At 41.4% G+C, this 15,896-nt stretch overlaps 1 protein-coding gene across 7 annotated transcripts in view; it reads right to left on the reverse strand.

The window, feature by feature from the left end:
- The window catches only part of RAD51B (RAD51 paralog B), a 597,782-nt gene that overhangs the window by 57,799 nt on the left and 524,087 nt on the right, over window positions 1–15,896 (reverse strand). For all 7 annotated transcript variants that reach the window (XR_008661707.1, XR_008661708.1, XM_055304408.1 and 4 more), the window contains one exon: window positions 15,723–15,826. Coding sequence is in view for 5 of the 7 variants with exons in the window: in XM_055304408.1 (XP_055160383.1) it covers window positions 15,723–15,826 (104 nt within the window). In the remaining 2 variants the exon portion in view is untranslated. The remainder of the gene's footprint in view (window positions 1–15,722; window positions 15,827–15,896) is intronic.

The following is a 15,896-nucleotide window of genomic DNA, read 5'->3' on the forward strand; positions in this document are numbered from 1 at the left end:
GCAGTTGGATGATGCTTATCCTCACAAGAATCTCAGAGTGCTCCAATTCATTAAATTGGTAATAGCAGCCTGAGAAAAGATTTATGATTTAGATCAATCTTACAAAGAAGATCTGGCCAAAGAAGGGGATTATGGAATTCTCCTTACAGAATCTGAAGTGGAATCTGAATTAGAATCCAAATACATAGCTAACCACTTAACATCCTTTTCCTCCTGCAGAGAATTCTGGCCTTTGGAGTTATTCCTCTGCTTCATGTCATCACTGCATTCAGAAGGTGCCAACTTCTCTTCCACGATGTGAACCCATTAAAGGATGCGTGTCTGTCATGATTTCAACAAGGGAGGACCAGGGTCTTGATGGTATATACAGACCCTGGAACATTTCAACACACTTCTTATAGAGGAGGTTTTGTTGGTTTCAAACCCTCATCCCACCCTCCCCCACCCCCCCATGTATTTCCAGCCATTAAAATGTTTCCTGAGCTTAGATACAACTGGAAAGTTTTGGAAAATCCCACAGGAAGGAGACAGGGCCAAGAGAGCTCCTTTTCTCATGCCATTCAGGAAGCATTGAACAAAATGTTTGCCCTCCAAGACAGTTCAGCCTAGGATCCTGACTCTTAGGGCTGGAGAATCACAGTAGGCAGAGGAGCTCTGTACAGAACTGGGGCAATGGAAAGTATTTGGGGTCTTATATTAACCATGTGCCAATCAGAGAGCTTATGCAGAACATGTCAGTCAAGATCCATCATGAAAATAGGACTCATCCCACATAGCTTAAGAGAGAGAACTTATTTATTTTTAAAGATTTTATTCATTTATTCATGAAACAGAGAGAGAGAAAGAGGCAGAGAAACAGGCAGAGGGAGAAGCAGGCTCCATGCAGGGAGCCTGATGTGTGACTTGATTCCCGGACTCTGGGATCACACCCTGACCCAAAGACAGATGCTCAACTGCTGAACCACCCAGGCAACCCAAGGAAGAAAATTTAATGTTAGGAACTAGTTACAAATGTGTTGTAAGAGCTGAAAGGAAAACAGGGGCAGTAAGGCAACCTAGAGACTAGCAGCAGTAGGAAGCCACCACCATCCCTAATGGCTCCAGGAGCAAGGGAAGAGGTGCTGTTACTAGAGCTCAGAGAATGGAGCTGCCCAACTCCAGCCCTTTGTGAAGCTGGGACCACACAAAGGTCATGGAGGAGGACTATTACTACTGTCTGAGACACCACTAGAAGCAGAGAGAGGGAGGCAGAAACACACAACTTCTCCCATACTTCTGCCCTCCACTCTCCTTTCAGGACCCCAAACTAAGCAGAACCTGGGAAATGCAGATTACAGCACCAATACTGTGGGGGCACCAAATAGAGCAGGGAGGGGATCTGAGCAAAGAAGCAATTGATTGGTCTAACCCACTAAGGTATGGATTCCTGATTCCCAATTTGTAAATGGGGATCTTTTAGAAAACCTGGAAGCCTAAACTGATAGTTCTCCAAATTACTAATTCCACATCCCCGGACTTTAAATAGGCCAGAATTTACTGGAGAGGAAGACACAGTTATCCATAGGCCCTCTCCTTGCTGAGTTTAGGGGCTTGCATGCAAATAGTTTGTACCTTTCCCTTTCCCCTGCAGGTGTTTTCAAACTTCATTTTTCATACATTTTGATGAACATTGCATTTTTTATAGAAGTTGGGATTCTAAAGGAAAGAAACAGTACCAAGGAAGAAGAGAATGATGGGCTGGAAGCAATGGTGCAGTGTATATAGAGGAAGCGAAAATTTTGACTCAAGATTCTGCACAATTATAAGAACTCTCTTCTGATCTCTAAGCTAATAACGGACAGCAGTCATTGAAGTCTGGGAGGAAGAATGGAAAAAGCCATACCATCACATAAAGCAGGGCCAGCTCTTCTCTCCCTCTGAGGCCTGCTTGTTCTCCTGTATTAGACCATTCAGTGAGTGATGACCTCACTTATTCACTTACATCATAATCAACCCCTCCTTCTAGATTCTCTCTCTGTGTGCTTAAGTGTTGTTATTCCTGCCTCCTGACCATCTCATATGTGTCTCTTCTTCGCCATCTCAATGGCCACTGCTTTGGTTCAGGCTCTCATTTCTTTGCATCCTATTTCAAACCCATATGGCAAACTTCTGCCTGAGAGAGCCTTGTAAAGTACAGATCTGATGTCATAGCCCCGCTGAGTTTCTCAATGGGGCTTCTGAGACCCTGGGGTCAAGTCTGATTTGCCCTGCCTTTCTTTGCTTTGCCTTTATATACAGACTCCATTTCCCCTGCCCTCACCCATTGTACAGACACACACATACCCTCCCCAGTAGTGCTAAAGAAGTGCTACTTCTTTGCAGTTCCCATCCCAGAGCCTTTGTTCATATTGCTTTCTCAGCCCCCTTCCCCAATTACCTGGCAAATCCTGATACACTGTTCAAGTTTTCTCTCAAACATTATAACCTCCTTTCCTGATCAGGTCTTCCCCGCTGAGAGTTCTGACCATTCTGATGCTCACACTGTATTCTGTTACAGTTCCCTTGGTACCTATTTATATGTATTTACATGGCAGTCTCTCTTAACTAGGTATTCTCTCCTCTGCTAGAAGGAGAAGGTATTCTCCATCTTCATGGTGGGAAACTGGGTTTTATTTAACTTCATATTCCTAAAATTTGGCACAGGTATCTACCCAGAAACAATCTGAAGGTAGAAAAAGAGGAAGGAGGGATGGAAGGAAAAGGGAGTGTCCAATACAAAGAAAACTTAATGGTCTAGTCTAGATAAAAATACAAGAGTTCTAAGAGGATCCATGTCTATAGTTAGAGCACACACAAAGGACTATTATAATTACAGTCTTTAGAAGATTTATTTCTAAATATTGTAAGTTATAACATACACTATTATTTCCTAATTGAGGAAAAATACTAAGATTTTTCATAGATGAAAAAAAGTGACCAGTACTTCACAGATGCTGTGGCAGTCACTTAGCCGACTTGTTTCAGTGGGTTTTCTTTGAAAATATTTAGCCTTTGGACAGCATTACACAATATATAATGAGATCCCCTATGCGTGGGGGTCCTAGAGACAAATGAAGCCTTTGGTAGAAATGCCTGCTGTTTAAACTGAGATTATAGGCTGGTTCTGAGACAGACTGGCCTTCTCAAGTCAATGGGATTAAATGCTAACAGATTCAGCAGAGCCAATCACCGGGATCTTGGAGCAAGGTCTAAATGAGAAAAGGGAAGAGAAAGGCATAAAAAGGTAAGGCTGGTGCCAGAATGGTGTCACAGGTAGAAAATGGAGAACAGTCACAAAAAGAGCCTAACTTTCCTGTGCGTGGTCAGTGTAGGAGAGTATGCCTGCAGAGAATGCTGTAACAAATAGCTACAAATAAGAAAGAGCAGCTTGGTAAAGGCAGGCTATTAAAAAGTTAGAAACTGCACTGGATCTGCTGAACCTCTATACTCTAAGGAGGGACCTGTAAGAGAACACAGAACTGCCATTGTTTTCCCATGCCAGTAGACATTAGCTGAATATCCATTAGAGTGCTGGGATAATACTTTCAAAGAAGAACAGACTACTCAGAAAAAATGAAAAGAAAATCATGAAATTGATTACTATGTGGGGGAAATGACTTTGCAAGGACAGAATAAAGGGATAAATATCATTTATATGTCATTCTTATCATCTGTGAGGGAAGAGATATCTCTACAGGGTGCACCATTGTATATCAGGGGTCCTGCAGGTTCTTACTCGAGGAGGCCAGGGACAGGTAGGTATAGGTCTGTCCCCACCGTGGACAAGACTCCATGGAGACTTTCTCTTTCTGCTTTGACAGTAAATATCAGGCACTGAAGCCAAACCCAGAACATGGAAATGATGCTGGCTGGAAAGGCCAGGACTGGGAAGTTGAGAAAGGAAGGGTCATGACTTCCCCTGACTGAATGGAAAGATTCAGAGGACCATGTCCCATGGAGCTCATTCTTCTTCAAGAGTGTTCTGTTGCCTCATGGAACCACATTGTTATTAAAAAATAACTGATGAATATTTAACAGAGATAGAAAAAGCTCTCTCAAGGCAATGACTCCACTCTTTGAGGGGAACATTCTACCTAGTATAACCATTGAGGGTGGCCATGCCACCATGGTTGAATGGAGAAATTTCCTGCAAGTAATTTCAAACAGTGGGCACAAAGTCTTACTTTAACATGGGAGTCAGTAGAGGATGATGGTTAAAAACCCAGGAATGTAGAGGACGGAGTGTATGTATGTGCATAGGGGATGAGATGAAAAGTCCTTAGAAGCCATGGGATTCAGAGCAATTCTTTAAAGTTCTATAAACTTCAATGTACTCATCTACGAAGCATACCTAGTAATATCTATCTCATGCAGTAGTTGCGAGGTTTGAACAGGGGAATGTCCACAAAATACTTGGCACAGTAGGCACAAAGGAAACGCTCAAAAAGCAATTGGGTAAACAGACTAAAGTAATCAGAAAGCCAGGGCTGCAGGGGCTTGGGTGAGTTGTTCTCAGTCTATCCCAGATATACCAAGTGCCTCTGCTCTAACTTTTTAAGGTTTATAACAATGAACTTCATTCCAAAGTTTTGACATTCAGAGAATTTCGTTACCTAGAGTTTTGGATCATACTCCCAGCTCAATCTCTCATTGCCAATTCTGAGTCGAGGATTCAGAAAGTAGGCAGTGGGGTAGAGCCACTATAGCTTGGCTCTCTAAAGGTGTTCTCAAAATCATAGTCCCTTTGGTAACAATAAAACAAGGGTCCAAGACTCGAGCACACATGCTCTTTGTCCTAGATGCCAGAATTCTTAAGCTCTGCCAAACCAAGAAGGAAAACTTTCAGAAAGATACCCTCTGTGGAAAATCTCTGCTTCAAGCATTTGAACTCTAAGGCAGTTGCCAGGAGCTATTGATTTAAAAATCCAGGAAGGTTATGGGGTGGGGGCGGGGAGAAAATGTGCAGAAAGGGACAACAGGGTAAGAAGGTCGAGGGAAGGAAAGAGTGAACATGTCAACTCTATGGTAACTGAAAATTCCAAATTATTTAGAGCAGCAGAAATTAGAACAGCTCAACGACTTATACTGCAGTTGACAACCAATCATGCATTAGATAATGTTTAGCATATTATAAAATGTTATGGTAACATAATCAGACTTACCTAAATTCAAACTGAATCCTAGAGACATATTTAATTTGTTTTTCCCTACACCTCCATCATGTAAATCCTTTGTCTGCTTCCCACCCTCCTGCACCTAATTTCATAAACCATGAAGATTTTAAAAGGGTCTGAAGCCCCACTGCCCCCAAAGCCCCCAATCAGGTTGAAATACAAACCAGCATTGTACCATGCTGTAACCCTCCCAGCCACAGTGGACCCTGGGAGAAATAGAGACCACAGGCCCAGGCAGTGCACCACTTGGGCAGGCATACTCCCCTGGCAACAGCAGCCAGATGACGAATTCTCCAAGCTGGATCTGCTTCAGCCACAAGTGTGACAAGCTGTGCTATTCAAATCACACAGACACACAGGGCAAGGAGCATTTCTGAATCACAGTCACATGTCAGGAGTATTTCTCAGCCAAATAATGGCAAGAGCAAGAGGAAAAAAGCAAGCAGCAGCTCATCATCTCCTTCCTAATGTCCCAGGCCCCAGAATGGGAGGTGCTGTTCTAATATGTAATTCAATAAGCTTTGGAGGTAAGCTAAATGACATTCGAGATCCAGTCATCCTTGGGGAAAAATCGGAAAGAAAGATAATAAGGACCATTCATTGCAAGCCAAAGGAATCATCACTAAGGCAAAGCTTAATTTTCTAGCACCTCATTTGATTCCTAAATTTTAAAAAAGTGCCTACATCTCAGAGGACATGGTATATAGCAAGAAGATTTAGGCTTGGAAGTTAAACAAACTTAGTCTCAAATTTTGATTTACTACTGAATACAAGTTTTTTTATCCTCTTAGTTCAGTTTCTTAATTTGTAAAAAGGAGATAAGATCTATGTTGAAGGCTTGTTGTGGGGTCAGTGGAAATAATGCAAGTGAAAGGATCAAACATGATGCCTGCAACAGTTAGTACTCAATAAAAACTAACCCCTTCTCTCCTAAGATAATAAAGAAGACTTTAAATTAGTGTTGCCTGGAGCACTGGAAGCCAGCAAGGATGCTCTTCACTAGCAAACTGTGGAAGCCTGAGATGGCAGGACACTAGCTGCCTCCCTCCCTCTGTTTCACTCTGACTTTCTCAAATAAAGATACAAAAACTCAAAGATATGATAATTACAAAGCTTTTCTTGCTCTGAGAAGACCAGGCAAACAAAAGACCAGAAAACTCCAAAGTTCCCAAACCATCACATACCTTAAACCTATGGAAATAGCCAGCAGGAAGCTCAAGATGAAAGGTGACTCTCAATGAACACACATAACCATCTGTGGGAGATGGGCAGATTAAACAGCCTTTGCAGGATATTGTCTATAAAGAGTCACTCACCTGGCAAGTTTCATGCTCATTGTGAAGTTCAACTTAGAAAAAAATCATGTATTCACCAAGAATTTGAAATACTGACTTTCTTTTATTTTTTTAAGTTTTATTTATTTGAGAGAGAGAGAGAGAGAGAGGGAGCATGAGCAGAAGAGAGGAGGGAGAGGGAGAGAGAGAATCTCAAGCAGACTCCCCACAAAGTGTGGAGCCCCACGTGAGGCTTGATCTCAGGACCATGAGATCACAACTAGAGTTGAAACCAAGAGTTGGACACTTAATCTTCTGCACCACCCAAGCGCTCCTAAAATGCTGACTTTTATCTGGTTATTCATTGCAATGTAGGGTGGGATGGTGCGTTGAAAAAAAAAATATATATATATATTTGCAGAGTTCTGTAGAACCTTTTTATTAGCCACTGAAATTCACAGAGGATATAAATATCACTTTGCCAGCAAAACCAGTAAATTGATTGGGCTAGGGCACTTTCTTGCCTAGAGTTTTCCTATTAAAAGTTAGCATAGTAGAGTGAAAATAGCAACAGATTAGAAATTAGAAGAATTTAATTCTACTTCTATTTCTGCTACGCAATTGTGACCCTGAATAAGTCACTGAACTTCAATTGCTAATCCCCATATGTAAAATGAAATGGCTAGAAATACAGTGTGGTGTTGAGCACCACCCTGGTGAGAATCACCAGAAGTGCTTGCCCTCACAGAATGGTCACTGTGGTGGGGTCTAGGAATCAAGATTTTTTAAAAATATTTTATTTATTTATTTGAGAGAGAGAGAAGGAGAGAGAGCAAGCAGGGGGGAAGAGCAGAGGGAGAGGGAGAAGCAGGCTCCATGCTGAGCAAGGAACCTGATGCAGGGTTAGATCCCAGGACCCCAGGACCATGACCTGAGCCAAAAGCAGACACTTAACCAACTGAGCCACTCAGGTGCCCCTAGGAATCAGCATTAACAAACAAAGTAAGCTTGCTGTAGTTAAGAATCTTGAATAAGATCATCTCCAGGAGTCATCTCAGAGGGGACATTGTTGTATCCTACCTAAATGCCTTCAAAGCTTGTAGTGAAAGCGCTGGTTCATTTGTAAATCAGTTCATAGTTTATGTAGCTCTTGCTTTTCTTAATCAAAGATGTTACCCCTTTTTCTTCTCAGTCATAGCTAACCAAAGCCAAAATACAACATCCTGTCCAACCTTCATTCTCAAATGAGCCAAATACATTTCAGTGTCCCTGACTCTCAGGTCACTGCCTTGTCCAAGAGATCTCATAGCTGTTTCCTATGTTGTTTCCCAACTGAAAACACATCTCTTCCCTAGCTGACAACAAGGTCTTCAGTTTGGTTCCAAAGCCCTGTGTCTCTTCCACTTCCTGCAACAGCTGAGATTTCTCTGGAAATCTCTCATTCACATATTTGTCCTGGTTTACTTAGCAAGTTAGAGCTGGGAGGGTCACTGCATAAGGGGGTTTGGTACCAGACAGTGTATAAAAATAAAACTACTCAGAGCTTGAGGAGAATGACAGAGGTGATAAAATACTGGTAAGATGAGTGGCTCAGTAATGGGGAAGTCACCTAAACACTGTGTAGTGGATCAGTCATTCAGCCTCTGACGGTCAGAGATCATGATCCTCAAAAACAGAAATAAGGACATGTACTAAGTCTTCCATAAAAACAAATGTGTCTGATTTATGGTAGTATTCTTTATTCACAGATGTCTTCCCTATTTTTTAGTGTTAATGTGTCTTTCCATTTTTAAAACGGTGGTCATGGGATCCCTGGGTGGCGCAGCGGTTTAGCGCCTGCCTTTGGCCCAGGGCGCGATCCTGGAGACCTGGGATCGAATCCCACGTCGGGCTCCCGGTGCATGGAGCCTGCTTCTCCCTTTGCCTATGTCTCTGCCCCCCCCCCCCGTGTGTGACTATCATAAATAAATAAAAATTAAAAAAAAAACACTTAAAAAATAAAACGGTGGTCACAGTTTTGCAACTCTACTTTTTAATAACATTTAAAACCCTGTGATGGTCACCCCACCAACCCTTATTGTTTTGATTTTGATTTGAACTTTTCTTGATTCCATGTGGCTCAAAATCTCCTAGGAAAAATGGACTCTTCCCCTCAGCAAAGGTACATTGTCTATCATGGCTAAGGTATCTGAAAGGCAGACCCCTATCAGAAGCATGGCATCTGTACTAATGAATTTTTACCTGGCAACTTCCAATGGAATCCCTTCAAGGGAAAATTTTCTCTACTTGAGCCCATTCAGAGGCTGTGGGGTTTTTTGTTTTGGTTTGGTTTTTGTTTTGTTTTTATTTTTGTTTTTTAGTACATAGACTTTTTTCAGAGGGGGTCCAAGGGAGTCTGGGTTTTTTGGTAGTTGGTGGGGAAGGCACTGGTATTCCTATCTCAAATGTGGAGACAGAAACAGGAAGTGTCCATTTGGGTATCTATGTTATCCTTTCCTCAGATGGAGCCTGTCTTTAAGCTCTGAGTCTTAGCTCACTGCATTCATTTGCTGTTACTGCATAACTTTAAGTGGGATTTCCTCAGATTTTAATACATTTGCCTGGTGACCTGAAAAAAAAAATCCTTTTAAAAGTCACCATTCTGGGTTCTTCTTTTATACATTTTCCCAATCTGCTCAATACCTGTTAGAACACTTCTGATGGAAGAGTGTGGGCAGGGGGTTAGATTTCACACTTGAGCAGCTCTGAAAAGGGATGGAACATTTATACCCAAGGCAATGTACTTGGCTGGGATTCTATGTTCCCTTGGCTATTTCTGCAGATATTTATGCTTAAAAAGAAATTTCTCCCACCCCTGCAGCCAAACTTCTCTTTTGGCTGGATACACACACACAGACACACACACACACACACACACACACACACACACACACACACACATCTCCTTGCCTAAAAACAGCAGACGGGCTGAGGTAGAAAGAAACAGAATAAACATGATGACCCAGAACTATTTTACAAAGGGAGAAGGGCTCATTTTTGAGAGTGCAACTAAGCCTGAATTCCTCTTTGGAGGGATCTGTGAATAGTGAGACATAAAACAATGACTTCCATGAGGTAAAATGTCTTCTTCAATGTCTTTCTTTCGGTGAATATGATTGTATGCCTGACATTCTTGCCCCAAATCTATCCTTCAGCTTATCTGGGAGTTTATTTCTCAACTTTCCTTTAGTTGGTCAGTCCTCCCTTAAGCCTATCTAAGCACAGACAGAAGAACTTGTGACTGGTGGAAGACGGTAACAAAGATTTCTTATCCTTCTCCTTAGCCAGAGTCCACATGCTGCCTGTCCCCTGAAAGCAGCTGTGGGACCCATCTCCCTCACTCCGACTAGGTCTGTGTTTAGGGCTCTGGTTTGCTTACACAGAGGAATTCCAAGTAGGATTGCAAGGGAACCCTGACTCTCATTCTCCCAGGGTCCCAGCAGGCTGATTCTGCAAAAAGATATTCCTATATCCAGTATTCATACAGAACTTCCTTATAAGTGTCTGCTTATAATTGTCAAAGTCTGATGCCAACCTTTTAAACTGATAATTACTAATACTTTAAAGGAACTATTAAGCTGCATAACTCAATGCCTTTGGGGAAGAGTGAGTCCAAATAAGCAATATAGCCTTCTTCCTTAAGACTGGGTTCATGGGGAAAAAAAAAAAAGACTGGGTTCATGGGGACATCCCCGTGGCTCAGAGGTTGAGCATCTGCCTTTGGCTCAGGTCATGATCCCAGGGTCCTGGGATCAAGTCCTGCATTGGACTCCCCACAGGGAGCCTGCTTCTCCCCCTGCCTATGTCTCTGTCTCTCTCTGTGTATCGCTCATGAATAAATAAATAAATAAATAAATAATTTTTTAAAAAGACTGGGTTCATGTATGGATATGAAGAGTTTCTCTCTCCTTTCTCTCTCTCCATCTCTCTCTCTTTCAAAATTTATGTATTGAATGTGTAAGTGTCAAGCATTGTTCTGCTTCTGACAGCAGTCAAATAAGATTCAGTCACAGCCTTCAAGGGGCTCACAATCCAGGTTTCACTCATGCAAGAACAGAGACAAATACTAGGTGCATTTGTGGACAAAACTGAGGGAAACAGGGCTGATTAAAGTTGGGTGTCAAGAAGTCTTCACAGTGATGGCATCTGAGTCTTTTAAAACATTAAATGGATACTGAGAGAAGAATTACATCACCAGAAAGGAGCCACTAAATACTTCCAAGATCAAAATAACCTGGGACCTTGATGAAAATCTAAGGATTCGGGATCCCTGGGTGGTGCAGCGGTTTGGCGCCTGCCTTTGGCCCAGGGCGCGATCCTGGAGACCCGGGATCGAATCCCACATCGGGCTCCCGGTGCATGGAGCCTGCTTCTCCCTCTGCCTGTGTCTCTGCCTCTCTCTCTCTCTCTGTGACTATCATAAATAAAAAAAAAAAAAAAAAAAGAAAAAAGAAAATCTAAGGATTCCAATAAGGACCAGGAGTTTGAGTAACATTATTGGTCCTGTCAACAATTTACTGGGTAGTTTAGGCTCTCCCCTCAAGCGTTCTTTAACTTCCAGGTGACTTCTAAATAGAAGATGAAAATATTATTATAAGGTCCATTTAAATAAACCTCCTATATGAAAAAATCATCTCTTCCTAGTTTGTTGAAATGAGAGTCATAATATTTATTTCATTGAGGGGGTGTGAAGCTTAGTTGGGACTAATTTACTTCAGTACTCCTTCCAGGACTCTGAAAAATTTATATAATCCCATATGTGGTTTGTAGGAATGGACTTCATGACAATTTGATGAGAAATAGTATGAATATTTTATCAAGGTTTTTTTTTTTTTAAATCATTCTTTTGAGTATAACCACCCTTATTCCAGCTTTTCCAGCCCCTCATGACAGGCACCTGGTCACTGCCAGCACCTCCTGAAGGAGGGCCTCAGCCAATCTGTTGTGTGTGTTACTGCCTCACCAAACACCCCACAACCTTCCTTTGTGGTGGGGCCCACTCTGTCCTCCATGCTCACTAGACTCATCATGTACATACAGTATGTGCCATTCACATGTTGACCTCTTTCCCTGAGTAAATTGTGAACAGCTTCAGGGCATCAACTTGCTCATATTTTGAACCTCTGGCATCTTACATGGTGACTAGCAGAGAAGAAGTGATCAAATAAAGCCTTGTCAAATGACTGAGGGCACAAACCCTCTGCTCTTGACAAGGCCAAAACCAACCCATGTCTTCTGAACATGGGACTTGCCCTCCGGTTTGTCTTCTTTTGCTGTTCCTCCTCACCCTAAATTTTCCCTTTTCTTTCTCAGTAATATACATTTATCTATTTAAGGCAGCAGTTTTCAGCCTTGGCTACACAGTAGAATCACTTGGGGGAGATTTACAAATAAAATAAACACCCGTGCCGACACAGATTTTGATTTAATTGGTTGGGGTGGGGCTCTGGTGTTGGTATTTTGTGAATGCTCCTTTGATGAGTCTAAGTGCAGCCAGGCTTGAGAAAACACTGATTTTAAAGTGATACTGGAGTCCCATCTTCTAAAAAGACTAATGTGCCTCTGATGAGTTTACCTTGCTCTGGATTCAAAGCAGGTGCTCTCTTAACCACTTATTAGGTAACAAATCAAACACTGTCTTGTGACAGTACTTCAGTATTATTTTGTTCTTTAACTCCTATACTTCATCTTGATTACTTATGAGTGTATACACATATGTACCATCTCTCATAGAAGACCAGAAGAAACTTGAAGACAAGAACTGTGTCTTCTACTTCTTTGCCTCCCCAAGCCATGCACATGGTGGACCAAAAACATATTTTTGATTCTTAAAAAAGAAGAAAAGAAAATCCAAAATATTAGAAGAGGAGAAAAAAAACCTTAGTAGAGGCCATTTTAATTCCACTTTAAGGACATGTCTTTGGTAAGAATAAAAATGTTGCAAAAAGGGTGGGGCAGGATTGAAGCAGACTAGAAAAAGAGTAAATAAAAGTCAAATGGAAAAAAAAAAACTAAATTAGTCCAAAAGAAAATGTTTCCTAGCTTCTTAAGAGGGTTTTTGCAAACACTGAAGCAGTATAAACAAGAGAATTAACTTGGCTTGTGCCCTGATAAGGAGATTTCTTTCTTGGTTATATAATTTTTACAAAGTTTCCAGGGTGTAAAGAAAATAATCAGCCAGGGAGGACTCCTTCCCTTGGACTATACAATTCAGCTCTTGGTTTAATCGGGTCGCAGAGCTGCTCAGCTTGACCTGACCTCCTTCCAGCCATGTGATCTCAGACTAAGCCGCACATTCGAGAGCCCTGGTGTAGAGCTCAATGTCATAGAAATGAGATAAAGCATAATCCTCATTCTATGTCCTTAATCCCTTGGTGTAGTGGCCTCTGTTCATTGGTGGGGGTGGGGGGAACTATACCTGGTATCCTCTTCCTGGTGGTTGGTGTTCCATAGATCTGCTGATGCTAGAATGATCTAGGCATGTTCTACTAAGTAGTGTTATAAGGAGGTATTGCTTGGAACAATGACCTTAAAGACTAGCTTAAAGTACTGTTTTGTGCACATAACCCAGAAAAGGTTTATCTTCATATGGCTTCTCTACTTTGTCATGAAGCAAGACCACAGGAAAGGCTCAGTGAATCGTGATGCACACCCTCTGCTAAAGTGAGATAAGTTCATCAGATAGAGACATGTTTTCTATATCAAATTTGGTCTTAGTTATTAGGTGACAAATCGAAGGACTGGTTCCAAAAGGTGTGCACATTTCTATAGATTAATTAAGTCTAAGTTCTTTTGCCTGTGCTGGCCATTTTAACACTGGTTATATTCTATTTTGCTATAGCATTTTATTATACTTTACTATTTTATTTACATATTTTACTAATTAGTGTTTGAAAACACAATTCAAAAGCATTTAACTCTGCTCTTGATTGATTAGCAATGACAGTAACATGTTGTCCTTTGTAGATTAAGATAACACCACTGACTCATTTGATAGGATATGAGTTGATAAACTGTCACTAATCTATCCATTCTGTGCTCCTCGTTCTTCTTGTGACTAGTGGCCTGTATTTGACCTTATGAGCCAAGAACCAAGAGCCACCAAACTCCTGCAGTTACCAAATAGACATAAAATAATAGCATTTGTTCCTACCAGCTACTTCCTGTTGCTACAGAAAAAAATGCAAATGACTGGCTAATTTATTAAAATAAAAGGAAAGAAAAATGTGGCTCTAATGTCTTTATATGCTAATAAATGCTAGCTAGAATTGATAAAACAAGGATCTGGGGGCCTGGAATCCATAATACCATCTACATCACAAAATCAGGGTGTACCATCTAAAACCTAAAACAGAGATAAACTACACATTTTCAAGGAATGAGGTTAAAGATCTATGAAAATGAATGGATTAACACTGATTCACAAGGAATTTTGCTTCCTCAAATTAGAGTTTAGGGAGTAGTGCCTGACAACCCATAATGATATCACTAATAGCTGCAAACTGGGTTTATTTAACATAATTTATAACCGAGGGTACAAACCAAAGGTTATTAGGTTCTACACATCTCTGGATATGTTCCATTGAAAAGAGAAGTAATGGATTCAGAACACAGGATAATTGAATCAATGGGGAAAGGTATCACTTAGGTAATGAGCACGCCAGGACCTGAAAACTTAAGAATGTTCCCCTAAATGAAAACAAGCAGCTCCATCTTCTCAGAACATGGCTGACTCAATCATCAAGCTGGAATGTTATTTACATAGTCCCAAGCAAACCAAGAAGAATCCTCTGGTCTGTAACCAAGGGCACTCGGAAAGTTATGTCTGGAACAGACAAAGCCTCATGTCCTCATGTCTGTTTCTGATGATTCCTGACTCCTTGAAAGAGAGCCAATTTACCTAATGCAGGTAAAGGGCAACAACTCCCTGCCACCTCCCCCAGAAAGGACCACCAGCATAATATTTCATGCCTCTTTAGTTAATAACTTGGATAGTAACATATTTAGCAAGATGGGCAAATCTGGATTCTGAATCTGCTCCATCCAACAAATCAGAACAATCACCCTATCTTCTTCCTCCTCCTGCTTGTGGGAGAGGTCATGATGGAACCTGATCCACATAACAGAATAAAGTTAAGGTCAGGCATAGGGAAAAATAAATTCCCTAATTCTGAAACATTTTACAAAAGGGATCAGACTGTGGGGTCCCTTTCTTTAGAGTGGAAGAGAAGATTGAGAAAGGGGTAGAAAGCTAAACTTTCTGGATGAAAAGGGGGTTAATTCTCATTTGAGGCCAGGATAGAAACCATCAATAGGAAGCTCGGAGAGACTCACTCATTTGGGGAATATGAATAATAGTGAAGGGGAATATAAGGGAAGGGAAAAGAAATGTGTGGGAGATATCAGAAAGGGACACAGAACATAAAGACTTCTAACTCTGGGAAATGAACTAGGGGTGGTGGAAGGGGAGGAGGGCGGGGGGTGGGGGTGAATGGGTGACGGGCACGGAGGGGGACACTTGACGGGATGAGCACTGGGTGTTATTCTGTATGTTGGTAAATTGAACACCAATAAAAATTAATTTATTAAAAAAAAAAAAAAAAAGGAAGCTCAGAGAGAGCTAACATCCTTTTAGGGGTCTCCACAGCATCTTTTGGTACTTGAACCTACTGGCTTAGGAGTTAATGCACAAGTACCCAGGGTCTGGGGAATAGTTAAATTACATGGTAGGATCTGTCTGGCCTATGGTTTTTAAAGCATACTAACCTCAAGAAAAAGCACATCACTATATAACTTGTACACAAATTACCTACTCCTCAACAAATACCAGCTAAGTGAAATGATCATTCACCCTTTAGAGATGGAGAGTTTGAGATTCCCTAGAGGTCCACACCTTGTCACTTACAAGCCATTGGCAAATATCAGGAGGCATGCTGACTCTACGGGCTCTATTCTTACATATTTTTTCCTGTGAGTGACTGATTTCCCACTTCATTATAACTGCTATTGGGGTGGGTAGGGATGCTGGATTATTTACCTACCCACTCATAGTGTTGGCTGCTATTGGGGTGGGCAGGGATGCTGGATTCTTTACCTACCTGCTCATAGTGTCAGGACCGACAATACAGCCAATGCTTTCAGAAGATGAACACTAAGATTGCTAAGTACATCTTGTTCTCTAACCTTGACAGTCAGGAAACATTACCAAAGCACTCACCTGTCTTCTCTCTGAACCAAGGTACTGGAGAATCAGTCGGGTGTTTACACTGTGACTCCAGGTGTTTCCTAGGGCAGCCATCACACAGCTGGAAGCAGAAGTGCCTGAAGTGAAACAAGGTAAAACCATGATTATGAAGGTCCATTTCTTGTAATGGTGTTTCACATAAACAAA

This window comes from Nyctereutes procyonoides, unplaced genomic scaffold, assembly GCF_905146905.1.
Source record: "Nyctereutes procyonoides isolate TBG_1078 unplaced genomic scaffold, NYPRO_anot_genome, whole genome shotgun sequence".
NCBI classification, from domain to species: Eukaryota; Metazoa; Chordata; class Mammalia; order Carnivora; family Canidae; genus Nyctereutes; species Nyctereutes procyonoides.